Raw genomic sequence first — 19,702 nt, forward strand, 5'->3', positions numbered from 1 at the left:
TCTCATTATTCACAGATAATATAATTATGCACATAGACAATCCAAAAGGATCTACAGAGGACTTATTAAGATTAATGAGTTTAGTAAAATTGCTAGGTATAAATCCAATATACAAAAATTAACTGCATTTCTATATACCAGTAACAATTAGAAAACGAAATTTATATAATGATGCCATTTATAACAACATCAAAAATATAAACTACCTAGGAATGAATCTAACAAAAGATGTTTAGGACCTCTACACAAAAATTATAAAATGTTCCTGAGAGAAGTAAAAAGATCTAAAATAAATGAAGGGCTATGTCATGTTCATAGATGGAAAGACTCAATCATAAAGACGTCAATGCTCCCCAAACTGATCTACAGAGTCAATGCGATACCAATCAAAATCACAGGAGGTTTGTTTGTTTGTTTCATAAAATTTATCAAGCTTATTCTAAAACGTATATGGAAATATAAAGGGCCAAGAATAGACAGGACAATCTTAAGGCAGAAAAACAAGACAGGAGAACTTGCTCTAGCAGATAGCAAGACAATGTAAAAGCTACAGCAACTAAGACAGATGGCATTGGTGGAAGGAAAGATCAATGCACTAGAGAAAAGAACCCAGAAACAGACCCACACAAATATGGACATTTGATTTTATGACAAAAGTGGTAATACACAGCAATGGAGAAAGAAGAGGCTTCTCAATAAATTGTGCTGGACAACTGGATATCCACATGGGAAAAATGAAACTTGACCTCTCCCTCAAACCATACCTAAAAATTATTCCACATGGAGTTTAGATCTAAATATGGAAGACAAAAAATAAAGTGCCCAGATTTTAGACCAGAGGTTCTTTGCCCGAGGGCTACTAACCCAAGGGGCCTGTGGATAGAATTCAAGATATAAAAGACATTTTCGATACATCAACTGCACCTTCTCAGGCCTTAGCATTTCAGTGTATCAGTTCCAACTGACAGCATCTACATCTCTTTGCCTGAGGTTTCCTAGAGTTGTTTACAAGTGCTGAGAATCACCGCCCTGCCCTCACTAGCCGTCAACCAACGACTGACGTGTGTGAAGAACACGGCAGAGGGACATGATGCTGTGAGGAACACTGGCTCCCCGAGCTTCCCAGACTTTTAAGCTTGTTAATCAGCTGCATGATAACATACCCTTTATTAAGTGACTTCACTTCCCTGCCTCAAATCAAGTATATTTCTTTGTGATCACTGCCCACGTGAATTACTTGCACTTGAATCCTTGTCTTGACGTCTGCTTCTTGAGAAACCAAGAAAACTAAGACCTAGGGTTACCATGAACTTGAGTGGGAAAAAACAATTACTTCTCTATTTTCATAGCTGCTAACTGAAGGAAATGCTAAATTTCAGTTATGAGTATAAGCAATAAACCAAAGTAGTATTACCAGTACATGTGACTATCTCTAACAGAAATCACAGATGTTTTGATATTACATGACAGTTGCTGCAGATATCTCAAAACAATTTTTACACTCCTCATTACTTTGAAATTGTTAGTCTTAGTTTATTACTAACCTGCACATGCTCTTACTCTTCCTGTCCATAACATCATCAACTACGGAGTAACTACCTCTGTGTCAAGTAATTATTCAGCCACAAAAGAGTTCAGGTGAGGGTCCTACAACTAGAGATTAACTCAAAAAGCTTTGTAGTAGAATATAGAAGTTTTCATTCCATATACAACAATTAAATACAATTTAACTTGTGATTTTTAAATGTAATTTTTTGTTAGTAAATGCATTAATACATAATGTACATAATGGCTCTCGCAAATTTATTTTTTAATAACTTGAAGCTGCATTTCAATAACCGTATGGTATCATGTTCAAAACTATGAAGAACTAAAGATTGTATTATTTGGGAATTTATACACATGAAACCATAAAAAAAGGTAATGAAATAAAACATAAAATTCAGGATTCTGGTTGCTGAGTGGGAGAGGAAGGAGGAGACGCAAGCAGGAAGATAAGGAACCCATTAGTTTTATCTTCTTTGTCTCAAATTGGGTAGTGGGTACATGTGCATTTGTTCAATTATTACATGTTACATATGTTCTATATATATTCTTTGATACTTATGCAATATTTTATAATTTAAAAAGGAACATTTTTAGAATAAGAGAAAAAACTCTTGAAAATTAAGAATGAATTAGCAAGACAAAATTTTTCCAAGTTAAAGCTGAAAAATCCCCCAAAATTTAAACAGAAAAATAAAGAGATGGAAAATAGAGGGGAAAAAAAGGTAAATTAGAGAATCAATATAGAAGGACCCACATCTGAATCAGCAGAGATCCAGAAAGACAGAAAAGAGAACATGAAGGGAAGAAAGTAACACAAAAGAAATAGTACAAAATAATCTCCCTGAACCGAAGGACGTGCATTTTCAGACAGAACAAGACCACAAAACGGCCTGCACAAAACCAGTCCACATCCCTTAGAGATACGCACTAAAATAGGTATAGAGGATTGACCCAGCCCACGACACCATCTGGAAATTTCAGAACACCAGGGATAAGGGGGAGATTCGTAAAACCTCTATAAGCTGGAGATGGGGGGAGTGGGGCCATAATGGCATGGTACTGCTCAACTAGCGACACAGGAAGCTGGAAGGTAATAGAACCATGACTTTAAAAATTCTGAGGGAAAATTATTTTCAACCCAATTCTCTGTCCAGCCAAATAAAGCATAAAAAAGCAGACGAAATCACTGTTCAGATTTACAAGGCCTCGAAAATGTTTTTTTCCATTCATCTTTTCTCAGGAACCTACTAGAGGACATCTCCATCAAAACAAGGAAACAAGAAGATAAATGACGCTAAGAAAGAGGGACTTTAACAAAGGAGGTAGGCAAAGAGACTCTCCTGGGGTTGGTAAAAGAAAATACCCAAACAGCAGCTCTGCTATTTTAGACTTGGAGAGCAACCAAGCCAGATGGGAGCAAAGAGAACACACACTTCCAGGATACCTCGTCTGTGGGATTATACTGAGAGAAGACTCCAAGACTGTCAGAGGTTTGGGGGACGAATTAGGTACTTAGAAAACTAAGCAAATAGTAAAACCAAGTAATTATTAACTCCAAACTAATTATCCCATGAAGAATATTGTATGCAATCTTAACGTGAACAATATATACTGATTTACCCAAATATTATTAAATACCTACATCAGGAAGATAGGAGGAAGGGAAGTGAGTATGCGTATGTGCTAGAAGTGGAGACCGGGTTGGGGACATCGCCTAGAGAACTGAACTCTCAGCTTCCATGATAGGAAGGCAAGAGATGATACATAAAACAGAAAGAAAAAAAAATCAAGAAATGGGAGCATAAGCAAGTTATTTGGGAACATGGAAGGAAATACCAAAATACAAGGTGACAAATAATTACCTGCAGGACACAGGAATTAAGAGTGGGAAAAGGGAGTGCTTCTTCTCACTGTGGATCCAGTAGTACTATTTTATTTTTTAAATTATGTACATATGCTATTTTTTAAACATAAAAGTTAATCTTTAAAAAACAAATTTTTTTTACAAAGGTCAAATAAGAATAATGATAATGGCCATTATTTCCCAAGTGCCTACCACCTATAGGAAACATACCAGATCTTTTCACAAATACTATCGCTATTCCTCAGGCCAGCTTTCCAGAGTAGGATTATCCCAGTTTTACAGACAAGAAAACTAAAAATAAGAATGAACAAGGAATATTTTTAATTGTTTTGCTTCTTTTGTTTATGCTTTGTTTGGTCCTTTACCTTTCCAGCAGTGGCAAAATATTCACCATCAGGGGACCATTCCATCAAATGTACAGATACTGAGGTTCTAAAAAAAAAAGTTAAACAGTCAGCATTTTTAAAATCTGGAACACTGTATATATAAATGACCAAAATAAAATTTTCATAACATCATCAGAACAAGAGTGTTTTCACCTCTAAAAATAAAATGTTTCACCTCCCTAAAAACACAAATTAATTAATTAAAACTATTCCAAAGTTCACTTCAGGATCCAAAGAAGAATGCAATTAACATGCATAAATGATATCTCCACCTACATGTCCCGCCAACATCCTAAATATAACATGTTAAAAACTGAGCTCATCATCTTCCCTGGCTAATTGGTCCCCTTCACATAGTCCACATTGTTAACGGTACAGCCATCCTTCCACCTGAGTGACAGGCAACTTTCACCACATCTTCCCTCTCCGCCTCCCCATCCATAACTCATCCATTAATGAGTAATTCCTATGTGTCAACCTTGTCAAACCAAGTTCTGCGGTTACTATATGAAAATATTTTTGTCTTTTTTAAAAATAATCAACCGTAGCACAGATTGAAAGATGATATTATAATGGGTTTTAGCTAGAAAAAGTCTACTTTATAGGCTTCTAAATGCAACAGTACCATCAAAAACTAAGGATCATTGTGAAAGGGAACATATTTTAGGAAGCTTTTTTTTCTTTAATCAATGAACATAACAACAGAGTTGGACACTAACTTGCACTGCCAGATGCACTTCCAATCATTCAAAACGGGAGGAATTTTATTATCAATTTCTTCTTCCTCTTCCAGAATGTCATCTCCTGGAGGAGCCCACAACTGAATAGAATCAGTTGCCGTCAACAATCTGTTATCTGAAAATTAAAGAATGTTCTGATGAATAAGCAACGATGATCCAGAAAAGAAATGCACATGTGGGCTTCTATTTAGGTCTCTAAACTATTCTGTGAAAAATAAGCAATATTGTCTCTGAAAAACACTTGGGGTATATCCACTTAAAAGTTCTAAGAATCCACTAGACAAGAAAGAGTAGTTCTTGGGGAAGACTTGAGAACAAAAAAGAAAAGCTTACTGGCAAAAGAGCTACTGGATATCAGGTAAATCTTTTCAAAACATAACAGCAAAAGTAGAACAATAAAACAAACCCAAAAAACTCTGATACATACAACACAGAATGTTCTCAGCATATAAGACGTAACTAAAGATTAATGAAATTTGTTTTTCTACATGGAATATAAAAATTACCCTCATTAATTATGAATGTAAAAAGGGACAACAGCTTTTATCATTAGAACTTTCTAATTTTTCAAAATTAAAGACAATAATTTCCTGAAATACAAATAAAACAAGATAGGGTTTTTATTAGTCCTGTTTTATTTCTCATTTTGTTTCTTAATAAATACAATAAGAGTAAAGTGCAGCACATGTTAATTAAGGAAACAAAACATCACTAATTCTTGAAATAAAACATTCAAAGGCAGAGGGGAAAAAGCACAGAATAGTAAAGCGCTGTACAGAGCAGTGTATATACCAAGGGGGAAAAAAGCACTCTTATTAGCTAGCAAGGAGAAAATACACTATTGGTCATTTTCTTATTATGGGAGACTATAGCACATTGTAATTATACACTTAAAACCAGTATTTACTCTTCAAAATTTCTAAATATAATCGCTAAATACCTTGAGGGTCCCATGCTAAATTGTATGTCACAGAACTCAAAAAAAACTGCCCGGTTTTAAGCCACTGACACTTGAGTTGCTGAAACACATAGAGGGAAAGAAAAAAGAAAAAGATATGTTTTAAAATAATATCCACAAACACTATCATTTTACCATTTTCAACTTAAGACCTTATGATCTGAAACAAAGATGTAAATACTTCACTATTATTTTCAAAATACCACTTTTAAAATAACTTCCAATGGTTCCACTTACTATTTATTCTACCATATCAAGCTGCTGGCCACACCCAAACAAAGCAGGTTCTCTCAAGCTTCCTTTCGCGTCTATAATGTAACACAATCTTGGCCTTAGGATATCCTTTCCTCTCTTCTCCACCTACGAACTCCTACGCTTACATCAAGATCCAGCTAAATCATCACCTCCACTGTGAAGCCCTTCCTGACATTCTGGCAGCACTCACAGCACTTTTTACATTCGACCACTGTAACACTGGTCACACTGAATTATTATTTGTTTAAGTCTGACTCTCCTATTAAACTGCAACTCTCGAAGGACAGGAATTATGCCATAATGAGCTCTGAGTCTTCAGCCTTGTCGTGGCTGGTACATACACAGATGCTCAATAAATGTTTATGAAAACAAAATAAGTGCACGTTAGAAGGAAGTACAAATTATCATACTCCCATGGACTCAATGTCTAAAATAAAACTAGATATACCTCCCAAAAAGTCAACATATTTGAATTATACAATACACAAAATCCACAAATCTGACCTATATTAATTTGAATAATTTCCATACTTTTTTCTTAGTATTTTCATTCTAAAAAGTAGCAAGATTTAAAGTTTAAAAGTCAAAGGCCTTTGCCATGAAATACAGTATGTAAGTAAAAGGAAGTTTAGCTATTTCTTTGTAGAACATCAATATAAAACGTCCTCTTGTGAAAGTATAGTGTAGCATAAAGCTGTGTCGCCTTAGGCATGTTACACATTAATTGTTTGGCAAGTAACAATAATTTAATAAAGGGCAATTCCCTCTCTCTCTACAATATTTTTAAAATATTTAACAATAATTTATTCAAGATTTCTTGACTATCTAGAGGCAGAATTTTACAATATAACTGCAAAACCTGAATTTCATTATCCAAAAACAATTTTCTATTTTTAAATCAGGGAAAACATTTTTTAAATCCTACCACTGCCGACCAAACAACCCTACCTTAAATACTGCTCAACAGATCTATTTTAGAGTAACAATTAAATCATTCCTAAAACTATCGACATCCCTATCAGTCTTCCTTTAGTATCTCTCAGAGTGTAACCTGTGGACCAACTACATAGCAGAAATTTTAGGGGTGGGCCTGGAATCTGAATTTTTAATATGTACTCTGGGTGACTCTCAAGCATGCTGAAATTGAATATCCATTTCATAATACTACCATTTCATAATTTTCCACAGGGAAAAGACTAATATTTTAATTAGCACCTTTTTTTGGAAATGTAAAAAGAAATACTCAAATGCAAGTTTTAATGAAAAATATCAAAACCACTTGTTTTAACGCACTTAAGAATACCCTTTTTCTAAAAACATAATTACTGGTAAATATATACTCTTGGCATTCAGATTTCACATTCGCAGTTTTGACTATTTGTGAGTGACGGTGGAGTTCTAACATGTGTAGTGATTTTTAAAGGGGCTAATAATTCTAACCATACAGGATTTTCTGAAGATTAAGTAAGAAATAATATAACACAGCCCAGAGAATGAATCTGCATGGTCCCTGATGTGATATGCTAGACCCTTTGGCTGGAAAGTGAGTTTACCTACTTCCTAACTCCTCATTCAACAAATATTTAGGAGCACAAATTATGTTCCTGACACTATTCTAAGTACCTGAGATGCATCAGTGAACAAAAGAAAGGAAGCTCCACACCCTCATGGAGCTTACACTTTAAACAGTAAACAATAAATGAATAAACAAGGTAAGAGCTATGGAAAAAGTTAAAAATAGAAGGATGCGGGGTTAGAAGAAAAATGGTAGAAGCAAGTAGCAATTTTTAAAAAGGCAGCCAAGGTAGACCCATTGGGAAGGGTTTATTAGCAAAGACTTAAAGTATCTGCAGAGGCTGGCCCTGGAGCTATCTAGAGAAAGAAGAGCATTCTAGACAAGAGATAATCCATGCAAAGGCCCTGGGATGGGACGGTAACTGTTCAAAGAACAGCAAAAATGCTAGTGTAGCTGGAGTGACATCAGAGGACAAAAATAGTAGGAGATGAGTTCTGAGAGGTACTAAGTGGGTGCTGGAGAGAACAAAGGCTGTAGTCTATTCTAAGGCCTTTTGGCTTTGAATACAAGAGAAACATGGAGCCATTACAGAGTTTTAAGCAGAGAAGAGTCTTGATCTACTCTGTTGAGAATAGAGAAGGGGAAAGGGGACAGAAAACAAGGATCAGAGAGAAACTAAGCTAGTAATCTAGACAAGAAACAGTAGTAGTTCAACTAGGGTAGGTCCCAATTAACAAGGTAAATCTCAATTAGCAATATTCTAGAAAACTGAGTTTCTAAAAGGCCTAGAGATCTATTCCTAGTGAATGTAAAAACTCTTACCATAAAGCGCCAGACCAACTTCACAGTGATGCTCCAAACCACCTCCAGCACCAGCTCTTAAGGATCTCTTTATTGCTATCAACCAGATTCCAAACTTAACTTAATTCTAAAAGTTTCCTATTATCATTTAATACTTACACAATTTCTCTTATGAGAATTTATGCCCAAGGGCTCAAAAATACAAACAGCATTACCGTATGAAGCTGCAATCTAAAAAAGAATGAACAAAGCATTAATATTTAGGAAGAGAGAAAATAAAGATAACCTCCTTTTCACAATACTGTATAAACTAATTACATATAATACAATCTCAATACAGTATTCATGGTTTATTCCCTTCCATAAATATAACTGGAAAAGAACTGGACTTAAGAATCTCTTCTCTGTTATCAAAAATTCAGCAGCCTTTATTTTACACAGCAAATACAAGGTCAATCTATTCAAAGAAATCACTCTTTCCTATAAGAATTTTTTTAATACAGAAATAACTTTATTAAAAAAAGAAATAGTTCAGTGGTATAATCCAGTAAAAATAATATAAAAACCATGCGAAGTAGAGAAAGAGAACAAAGAGTAAACAGGTAGCAAAAATATATCAAATAAAATGACATTAGTTATACCATCAAACAAAAAATACCAAGTGGGAAAACCATCTAGAAGGACGACCAGAGAAAACGGACAAAGGAGAAATTAGAGACACCTGCTTCAGCTGGAGGACAAAGGGCTGATGTAGATGTCTCCAGGGGACTGACGCTAGGGACTGGGGGCCAGCAGGGCTTTGTTCCAGGTCACAAACCTGATAAGAAGGGACATAAATCCCTCTGTTCCTAGAAGCTACCAGGGCCTGTTTTCTAATAATTCCTTGAAAGCCAGTTCCCACTTTATCCTCCTCTTGGCAAGAGGGAATCAACGATAGGGAACAGACCAAAAACTATCCCTTCTGGCACCTCTTGACCTGTAGGTTAACCCAGGAAACTAAATTAAGTATATATCCTTTCAAGGCCAGCCAAAAACGTCTACTGTGATTTCACAGCACTCTCATGCCAAAAAGTGACTTTAACTGTTACTTAATAGCTAACATTCCTTCCAAGAAAAACCTTTTAATCCACAATGGTAGGGGGGAAGCTGGTTGAGGTAACACTTAGGCAAAAAATGTTATGAATTATCACATTCAACATGTCAATGAATGAATGAATGGCTAACACAAAGTCACACATGTGAAAATTATCAGCACAAGAACTGAGGATAAAGGAAATAAAAGAACATGGAAACAAAAGACAACAAATCAAAGATGTCACAATTTTGCCTTCTTTACCTTCAACAAGGTAAGGAAAAGTAGAAACATGGTTATGAACACGGAAGTCTTATATATTTTTTTTAAAAAAAAACTTTGCTCCCAGAGATTGTTTATTGTGATTATCACAATATTATACATAAACAATTTGCTAAAATTCACCTCTGACAACTGTCATACAACTCTAGACAGGTTTAAAGCAACCTTGCTTGGCCTAGGGAGATGAGCAACGAAAAAATTAATGAGAGAAATCTGACACTCTCAGTGTTCTCTAAAGAGTAAGCAATGCTTAGAAAAAAAAAAAACACTGAGGAAAAAAATCAGAAAAGCAAGAAGTTAGCATCAGGGGCCGGCCCCGTGGCCAAGTGGTTAAGTTTGCTCACTCTGCTTTGGCAGCCCAGGGTTTCGCTGGTTAGGATCCTGGGTGTGGACACCACACCGCTCATCAGGCCATGCTGAGGCAGCATCCCACATGCCACAACTAAAAGGAACCACAACTAAAATATACAACTATGTACTGGGGGGATTTGGGGAGATAAAGCAGAAAAAAAAAAAAGAAGATTGGCAATAGTTGTTAGCTCAGGTGCCAATCTGTAAAAAAAAAAAAGAAAAAAAAAAAGGAAGAAAGCAGTATCAGAAAACACCAGGAAGTTCAGTGTTTCAACGCTAGGTCAATTATATCACTGGATTGTCACATGGTGGTACACTTACAGAAACATTAAAGCTTGATACAAGCAGCAGGGTGGGACAGTAGAAAAGATATAGAATCATAATTTATTATTCAGTATAAATTTTCATGGTTACTATTTATCACCATGAATATTCTGATTTAACACATCCTGATATGGTTATATGATTTGATAAAATTTGTTCTTACTCAGTAAAGAACAATTTCTAGAACACTAAGACTGTTTAAATTATTACAATTATTAGGCAGAATATCAATAAGCACAGGATTGTGAGGCCTACAGGTGTTTCAAGACAGTATACACCTACAGAACAATTACCGCATTATCAGCTTAATGGCTCTTTATAGTTTGTATACAACCTATCACTTTACCCACTCCTATCAAGAGCCATCTAGGCAAGGCATATTAATAAGAAATTGTAAGCAAGCTCACAGAAAAGGATAAGAATATTCTGAGATTATTAAACACATTAAAAGATGACATTTAATAAAGGAATTGAATCCCTTACTCTTCCATGTTGGTTAGAACACTCCACACAGCTGACTTGGATGTTTCCATGCTTAGCACCAGGAATGATCTGCACACATTCAAAGTCATTTGCCAAAATAACAATATCACAGCCTGATCCATATGCCTAAAAAGAAAAGTTTTACAACATGTAAGATATGTAATTTTTGAATGACTATCATATAATAGTTTATCCTAGATCTTGTTGCTGCTGTATATTTTGACACATTTTACAAAAACAGTTAATGTAAGAACATTGAGAATATCAATTTCCAAATAAAAACATTAAAAGTTACACCAAAACAATAGGGTGATGACACCCCATGCATTATCATTCAAACATGGCCAGGAAAAGGGTTCTTCCAGTTCTTAGACACTAAGCCTCTGTCCCCGCAGGTCACAAGTCATTCTGCTTAGAGTTTTTCTCCAAAGCGCATCTCAGTAAACCCCAAAGCATGAAACCTCCATCTGAAAGTAATAAGGCATTGAAGGCTGCAATTGTGTTCCCAGGGATCAAAGCAGGCTTGAGACAGATCAAGACAGAAATCAGATGCATTTTCCAACACAATTCCGCATGGCTTAAAGAGCTAGTTAAATAGACATGAACCCCTGAGGCAGAATTACATGCACTAAGGCAAAAACTAAACAAACTCAGCTGCCCAAGCGAGTCCACCTGCAGCCGGCCTGCCCTCCCCTCAACCAACAGGGACAGAGAAAACCAACCCAAAGTGGTTTCACAGACACACACACAAGTTAAATAAAACAAAAAAAATGAACTGATTTATACATAAAATGTTGGCGAATATAACTATATGGTCTGGAAAATAAAATGTAACACAAAATTAAGTTCCTGGAAAATTCCCTTGTTGAACATAACTGTAATGAGTAAAACCACATATTTCTTCCCATTGCCACACTTCTTGATGTATGCTAGTCCTGTTTTGCAACATTGTGGATTTTATGATGACATAAGGAGCAGAGGGTGGGGACATTTTTCTTTTTCTTCCAAACTCAATTTATGATTAAATATTCAAAACAACCTAACAATCTAATGCTCAAATGAACAAGTCCCATTAAAAGCAACACATATATACATTTATTTATGAGGTGTTATTTTTTCCCACTATTTCTACATCCCTAAGGCATATGGTCATGTCCTACAAAACACAGATATCCAATAGCTAGGGCTGACATCTCAGCCAGTGGGCCTGTGCCCTGAAGAAGTCCACATACGGCTGCCAATGAAAGAGGGAACTGAAGATACAGACAAGATAGGATGACAAACATTACTTCTACCAGTTACTAAAACTTCTAACATTGCCAAAATCCTGTTGTAACTACTATAAACCATCTTCAGCTTATGTATTTACAAATACCAGAAAGTTCACCAAAAGAAAAACAAAGAGAATTTTTAGCAAGGAAATATGGAAAAAATCACTCACAGGAGAAAATAACTACTTCTATTCTTATAAACAACGCTGATTTGCTATACTATGCATTCAACAAAGCTAAAATGAAAGGGAATATTGCGTACAGGCAGGAGATACGTTTGTATCACCATGCTAGTCTTTAAACTTATATTATTAATCCTCATCACAAGAAAAAAGAATTTCTGTGACTATGTATGGTGATGGATGTTAACTAGACTTATTGTGATCATTTCACGATGTATACAAATATCCTCTCGTTATGTTGTACACTTGAAATATAATGTTATATGTCAATTATACCTCAATTAAAAATTATATTATTGGGGCCAGCCTGGTGGCACAGTGGTTAAGTTCGCACACTGCACTTCCATGGCCCGGGGTTTGTGGGTTCAGATCCCACACACGGACCTATACACTGCTCATCAAGCCATGCTGTGGCAGCATCCCACATACAAAATACAGGAACACTGGCACAGATGTTAGCTCAGGGACAATCTTCCTCAAAGAAAAAGAGGAAGATTGGTAACAGACCTTAGCTCAGGGCCAATCTTCCTCACAAAAACAAAAAAAAAAATTATATTATTAAAATAACAAAAATCACCTTAACCTTGAATAAGACTTCACAATTTCCAAAGTACTTTACAGTATTATCTCAGCAAAGTGGATTGCTGGAAGAAGCATAGACTTTACCTAGTTTGGAATCACACATGCAGGGTTTTCAATTTGGGTTCTGCCATACTGTGTGGTCTTAAGTAAGTTACTTAAGCTCTCTGAGCATCTCCTTGTGGTAAAATCGAAGAAATAATACTTATCTCTTAGGATAACTGTGAAAATTAAAATAGAAAATCTATTTGCATTGTGCTTAGCACATACCATTCATTTAAGAAACAAAATAGTGCACCATGTCTCAAGCCTGGGCGAGGGACTGAGAATACAAAATCACAAGATGTAGTCCCAGTAAGTCTAACGTGGAGATGACCAAGTTAATCACCAATCACAACTAAATGACCAACTGCCATGACAGAGCTATCCACAAAATACCAGCAGAAGACAGAAGGTACTCAGTAAGTGTTGTATCATTCCCCTTTAATCTTTGCAACAAGCCTGGAAGGAAAATATTATCATTATCATATCTTATAAAGAAAGATTCAAGGTCATTAATTTGCCCAAGATTACAATTAGCAAGTGGAAGATGTTCAAACTCAGGTCCTTACAATTCTTAATCTCTTTTCCCTACACTACATGTCACAGAGACAAAAAATATTCCAGGTATTAGTGTACTCGCTTTTCTAAAGATGGGCCATCCCTAGCAACTGCTGCTGTAGACAGACAGGCTCTTACTGCTCAGTCACCAAAAAGAGGATTTACTCTTCCCCAGATTTCCAGAATTGCCCAATCTTTTCCAAAGGACATGTACCATACTCCTCAACTGTAGGGGATCTTGCCATTTTCCCTATCCTGCGATAGTTCTTGAAACTGGCTGCATCAAAACTACCCAAGGAACTTGCTAAACATACAGATTGCTCGGTCCCACCCAGACTGACTAATCAGAATCTTCATGGATTAAAGAAGTTGGCAATACCTACCAGAATTTTAAATACGATACACCCTTTAATTGAACAGGTACTTATTTTACCATATAAGCATATTTAATAAAAGTTTGCCAAAATATACATAGAAGGACATTCACTGCCTTATTTATAGCAGCAAAACTGAAAATAATCATACCATCCAACAGCAGGGGAGTGGTTAAACAAACTACTGAATATCCATACACTGGAATACTATGCAGCTACTAAAAGTTTAGAGATCACTAGTCTAAAGTGGCCTCAAATCCCTCATCAAACTAGTAATTCCCATCAAAATGGAACAACTACGTCTGGTACTGGTTTTCCGTGGAACCACAATTAGGCAGTAGCTACAATTTTATATAACATCCATGGTCACAGCTAGAACAGAATTCCCTAAACTACTGCGCACTAACAGTGTGCAAAAGTACGGAGGGAAAATATTGTTATTCATCTTTCTCTAAAGCGTCTCTAAAGCGTCTCAAGTACAAACACCCCAAGTGTGGAGGAACGGGGTACTCGGTCAGAAATGAATCACGTGCATCCCATAACTGAAGGCTCACAAGGTTTTAACGATTTATATAAAGTGTCTTTAACATCTGTCTGGTTCCCACTATACTGAAAGGTCCATGTCCTGTTCCCCATTGCAGTCCCAGCACCTAGCACATAAGCAGCCCTCAATATCTGTATAACAAATAAATAATTCAAAATCTTCCTGCTTTCTGGCTCCAGAAGTCTAAGAACCTGGAAACTCGGTCAAAAAACATAAGGTTGGACAGTTGACACCACCTTATTGCCAATCATTTGGCCAAGTTTAGATAGTAGCTATACAAGGAGAGAGACTGGCTGATTTTCCAGCCCAACAGCACGCATCACGGATTTAGAAGACCTGCAGGAAGGGGATCTGCCCTGGCCTTCCTTCATCATTTACCATCCACTGAACACCGACTGTGATCAGGCAGTCTGCTAGGGCCCTTACGAACATTAGAGCCTCACAGGTCTCCTTTTAAAGATGCAGAAATTGAGGCATAGAAAGGATAAGCAGTTTGCCCAAGTTCATACAGTGACGATTCATTTCCTGTATATCGAAGCTCCTGCTCTTCCCCCGGCATCACCCCACCTCCACTCCACTACGATGTTTTATTAGTGCTAGAAGGTCCATGTTGACCTCTGTAATCCCAAGTAACTTACCACAGCACCCAGCACACAGTAAGCACTCAGTAAAGACCAATAGCTGAGAAGGTTTATACAAAATCCGTTAACTACTCAAGAGATTCTTATTCTCTCAATTTTAGGTCAAAAGCGATTTTGTTCCATTCTTTTTTTTCAGAAGGTCTCAGGAGGTTTCTGAACTCCTGGAAATTATATTTAAAGTCAAGTGAATGTGCTTGTTTCCCCCCATTCATAGATCTCACTAGTTTCTCTAAAAGAATCTCTTCCTTAGACAAAGGGCATGGTGTGCCATATTATCCCCCAGTAATTCCCTGGAAGCTAAACACTTGAGAATTTGTTATTACCAAGATTCTTTTCTACATTTTTTGTTGTGATAACCAAAATTTCATTAGAAGAGCCTTGCCAATTAGTTGAGACTGGAAAAACAAAATGACCCTCTTCCTTTACCTTATGTTACACATGATGAAAAAAATTTAAATATCATCTTCTGAAGTCATCAAGTATTCTGAATTAACAGACTATCATTATCATAAATAAAGATACTGCTGCCTTCTCTAAAGGGTCTAATGTCATTGCGAACAATGACTAAGTGTATCCGAATAAGCATGACATACTCACTGTCATCTCTAACTTCAGTTTTACATATAATTGCTGTGACTACACTATTTTCAGAAAAGGAAACAACTATTACATCCCACAAACATTGATCTAATTTCTCAGATTTCCTTTAAGTCTTAGATAAATTAAAGCGTAAAGAAATAAATTTTTTTAAAAAATCTTACACAAACACGACCTTTCCTATGAGAATATAGAGTACAAACATTAATCGCACTGGCATTTCTTTCTTTTTTTTTTTTAAAGATTTTATTTTTTCCTTTTTCTCCCCAAAGCCCCCCGGTACATAGTTGTGTATTCTTCGTTGTGGGTTCTTCTAGTTGTGGCATGTGGGACGCTGCCTCAGCGTGGTCTGATGAGCAGTGCCATGTCCGCGCCCAGGATCCGAACCAACGAAACACTGGGCCGCCTGCAGCGGAGCCCGCGAACTTAACCACTCGGCCACGGGGCCAGCCCCAATTGCACTGGCATTTCTATGGAGTAGTTACAGAGTCAAAGTTTGAGATCACTGACAATTGTTGACACGTGTCCACATTTAAAAGAAAAGTATGACGAATCAAGAGGTATTAAGCATGTTGAGAGGTTTACCTAATTTAACAAGGTGTAGTCTTACCAAGAATAGCCACCAAGTGTGTTACTGTTAAACTCCCCCGTCTCCTGAGAGAGAGTTTTGACTCATGTAAATACGTTCACTCTTCTACAAATGAAGGCACATTATTAAGAGTTAGAAAAATAATCACAAAAATTACAAGAACGAGGTACCATTTATTGAAAGCCTGCTGGGTAAGAGGTCTTGTGCTATGCATTCGACATTTCTAGTCTTTTTTTCAAGACTGCAGTAATCTTAGAAGTTGGTTATTAATCCCACTTTAATATAAGGAAATGGAAGTTTATAGGATTTGATCAAATTCCTAAGTCAGAAGGTAAATACATGGCTGGGAGGCAAATTCAGGTCTCTTTACATTGTTTTACCCACTTAGCTAATGACCATATTAAATCATTTTGTTTTCTATTGCCTAAATTTTTGTTCTTAGCAGCTAATTACATAAATTCATTTAAATTCTTCATTTCTGCTGTGATCTTTGCTCTATAAACAAAGAAAAAGCTAAAGAAAAGACAGGCTTGTCTGGGCTGTACCAAGATATCTTCAGAAAATAGACTTAAGAGGCCAATTTGACCTATGAAAAATCTTACAACCAAGAAAACAAAGCACAGAATAACATAATTTCCTAAGAAAACACCCTTTCCCTCTCCTCAATTTTAGTCACCTACTTAAAATCGTAACTGTTTATGATACTCTCAGAATTAAAAATTAACTTCTAAAATGAACAAATTTCTTTATTGAATGGGTTCCTTATTAAGCTAGAATTTTAATATACCACTTATCCATTAAAACCATCTACAATCTAAACAAACCATTTAAAATGTTTACTCTTAATGTTTTCAGTAACAAGATTTTCTTTCTTTCTTTTTTTTTTTGAGGATGATTAGCCCTTGAGCTACCATCTGCCGCCAATCCTCCTCTTTTTGCTGAGGAAGACTGGCCCTCAGCTAACATTCGTGCCCATCTTCCTCTGCTTTATATGTGGGACACCTACCACAGCATGGTGTGCCAAGTGGTGCCACGTCCGTACCCGGGATCTGAACTGGCGAACCCCAGGCCGCCAAAGCGGAATGTGAGTACTTAACCGCTGCACCACCGGGCCAGCCCCATATATTTATCAACCATTTATATTTCTTTCTCTGAACACAGACTATTCATGTCATTGCTCCATTTTTTAACTGGGTCTTTAGTCTTGTTCTAAATCATTTATAAGAGCTTTTTATAGATTAAGCAAACTCATTCTTTGCTATGTATAGCTAACAAGTTGGGTTTTTTTTCTTTAAACAAAATGCCTAAAGATATATTAAAGCCCAAACATATTAAGAGAAGAATAACATTTTTTTAATTGAGATAGTATATTTACATAATACACAATTCCAATTTGAAAAGCTTTATAAATAGATCATAATAGGCCATAGAGAATTTTACAGGCCCAATTATGGATTACCAGGTAACATTATAGATTTATGTATAAAAAACACCCATATTTGACTTAATGAGAGTTCTCAAAATGAAATTTAAGTCTACAAAATAAGAGTACTTATTATCAGCAATATATTCAATCAGCCTCATTTGTCTTTCTACAAGTTTCTACGCCTTACCATTATCACCTACTGCTCACCACCCCCACACCCCAAAATACATAAGCCTCCTGTCACTCAGGTGGAAGTCCACGACACAGTTAGAAAAAGGGGGAGAGGATAGTATTTGAATAAGAAGCTCTTCTTTCCACATGACTAGAAACACAATCAAACAGCTGAAGTCCACTCAAGAATGCTGAATGAGCAGAATAAACGAGAAAGAAACTAAATAAGTATGCAAAAAGCTTAGAGCAAAAGTATTACCCTAAGTCAACGACAAGTGCAGCAATGTCGGAAATAATCTAATAATGACTACTTGTGTAGTAACTAAAGGGACTATTGCTTTTAGAAACAACTCATATCAGGAAATGTAAAACTAACACACCACTTATAAGGAGCAGAAGAAAAAAGCCAAGCTGTGAGTGGTATGCTGCGTGAAACATAAGACAAAGCTTAACACTATGTAAAAACAAAAACCTATGGCCAAAAAAACCAGAAGAAAATATTACAAGTGTTTGTAATTAACTGGTAAGAGACAAAATGATTTCTGTTTTAACGTCTTTCTAAAGACCCCAAAGAAGCAATGGATCTGAAAGTAGAACTTTCTTCAATTAGAATTAAAACTTTATTTTTTTTAATTTTTTTATTTTTATTTATTTTATTTTATTATTTTTTTGAGGAAGATTAGCCTTGAGCTAACTACTGCCAATCCTCCTCTTTTTGCTGAGGAAGACTGGCCCTGAGCTAACATCCATGCCCACCTTCCTCTACTTTATATGTGGGACGCCTACCACAGCATGGCTTGCCAAGCAGTGCCATGTCCACACCTGGGATCCGAACTGGCGATCCCCGGGACGCCAAAGCAGAATGTGCGAACTTACCCACTGCCCCACCGGGCTGGCCCCTAGAATTAAAACTTCAAATTTAAAAAAGAACTATTTTTAATATTAGTGAAAAACTAGCCAATTTTGATAATTCACTAACAAAATAGATAAAGCCATAACAGACTTCTAAATACCAAGCTAAAAAAGAACCACAGACACTTGCAGTCCAAACAAAGTCTATTTCTACACCCCTGCACAAAGAATAAAAACTTAGTGTTTTTTTTAATTCACTGATCCTAGTAATATCTGAAAGGAAAATGAGACCTTAAAAAGAGAAATATGCAGTTATTAATTTGTTCTAATTAACCATTACAAAACCAGCTCTACCTCCAGCTTGCCTGCATTCTCATTAAAAGGGAGGTCTGCAAGTGGAAACCAAAAATCATCTCCCTAAGTATTTTATGTCACTAAGAATAGACCATTCAAAGTATTAATTATCAAAAATTTCTTTTTTTTTTTTTTGAGGACGATTAGCCCTGAGCTAACTACTGCCAGTCCTCTTTTTTGCTGAGGAATCCTGGCCCTGAGCTAACATCCGTGCCCATCTTCCTCTACTTTATATGTGGGACGCCTACCACAGCATGGCTTGCCAAGCGGTGCCATGTCCGCACCCGGGATCCGAACCGGCGAACCCCGGGCCGCCAAGAAGCGGAACGTGTGCACTTAACCGCTGTGCCACTGGGCCGGCCCGATTATCAAAAATTTCTAAAGGAAATAATAGCAATACTGGTAAAAACAAGTCCCATGGACGGGCCAGCACATATAAAAACCTAGAGTCAACTTTCAGCCTCAAATTTGTTCTCTAAACTTTGGGATATATAACAATTTGCCTCATAAAGAATAATGAAATAAAATACCACTTTTCCTTTAAAAGGACTACTTCTAGAAAAATAGAATGAACACTTTTTGGACATTAAATTATTAGAAAGAGAGAAAGTAAGTGACCCAATATTCTGTTTCTTAATTTGCTCTAACACATTTTACATTTCAAAGAATTCTAAAGTTAGTAGTATATTATATATTATGCAGCAATATTAATATGTAATGTTTACGACAACTTCTGACTATTTTGTAACTACTAGAAATTTCCAGAAAATCATTTAAACTAAATGTTGATATTTTGAGGGTGACAGTCCTGTCAGTGTTCAAAAAAATTCTACCAAATAATATGATTAAACTATTAAACTGTAATTAAACTTCCAATACCTTCAATATGATGGAAAGAGTACATTCTTGAGAATCTGGAGACGCTAATACTGACCACAGCCA

The 19,702-nt window shown here is 36.2% G+C and overlaps 1 protein-coding gene across 6 annotated transcripts in view; it reads right to left on the reverse strand.

Moving 5' to 3' along the window:
* The window catches only part of DMXL2 (Dmx like 2), a 139,436-nt gene that overhangs the window by 103,186 nt on the left and 16,548 nt on the right, over positions 1–19,702 (reverse strand). For 5 of the 6 annotated variants that reach the window (XM_046655233.1, XM_046655231.1, XM_046655232.1 and 2 more), the window contains exons 2-6: positions 10,581–10,706; positions 8,228–8,299; positions 5,479–5,557; positions 4,518–4,653; positions 3,778–3,844 (exon numbers count right to left, since the gene is read on the reverse strand). In XM_046655233.1, the coding sequence (XP_046511189.1) occupies positions 3,778–3,844; positions 4,518–4,653; positions 5,479–5,557; positions 8,228–8,299; positions 10,581–10,706 (480 nt within the window). Of the gene's footprint in view, positions 1–3,777; positions 3,845–4,517; positions 4,654–5,478; positions 5,558–8,227; positions 8,300–10,580; positions 10,707–19,702 lie in introns of those variants that run through there. The other variant, XM_046655234.1, reaches the window with a different exon arrangement.

Source organism: Equus quagga, chromosome 2, assembly GCF_021613505.1.
Source record: "Equus quagga isolate Etosha38 chromosome 2, UCLA_HA_Equagga_1.0, whole genome shotgun sequence".
Lineage (NCBI taxonomy): Eukaryota > Metazoa > Chordata > Mammalia > Perissodactyla > Equidae > Equus > Equus quagga.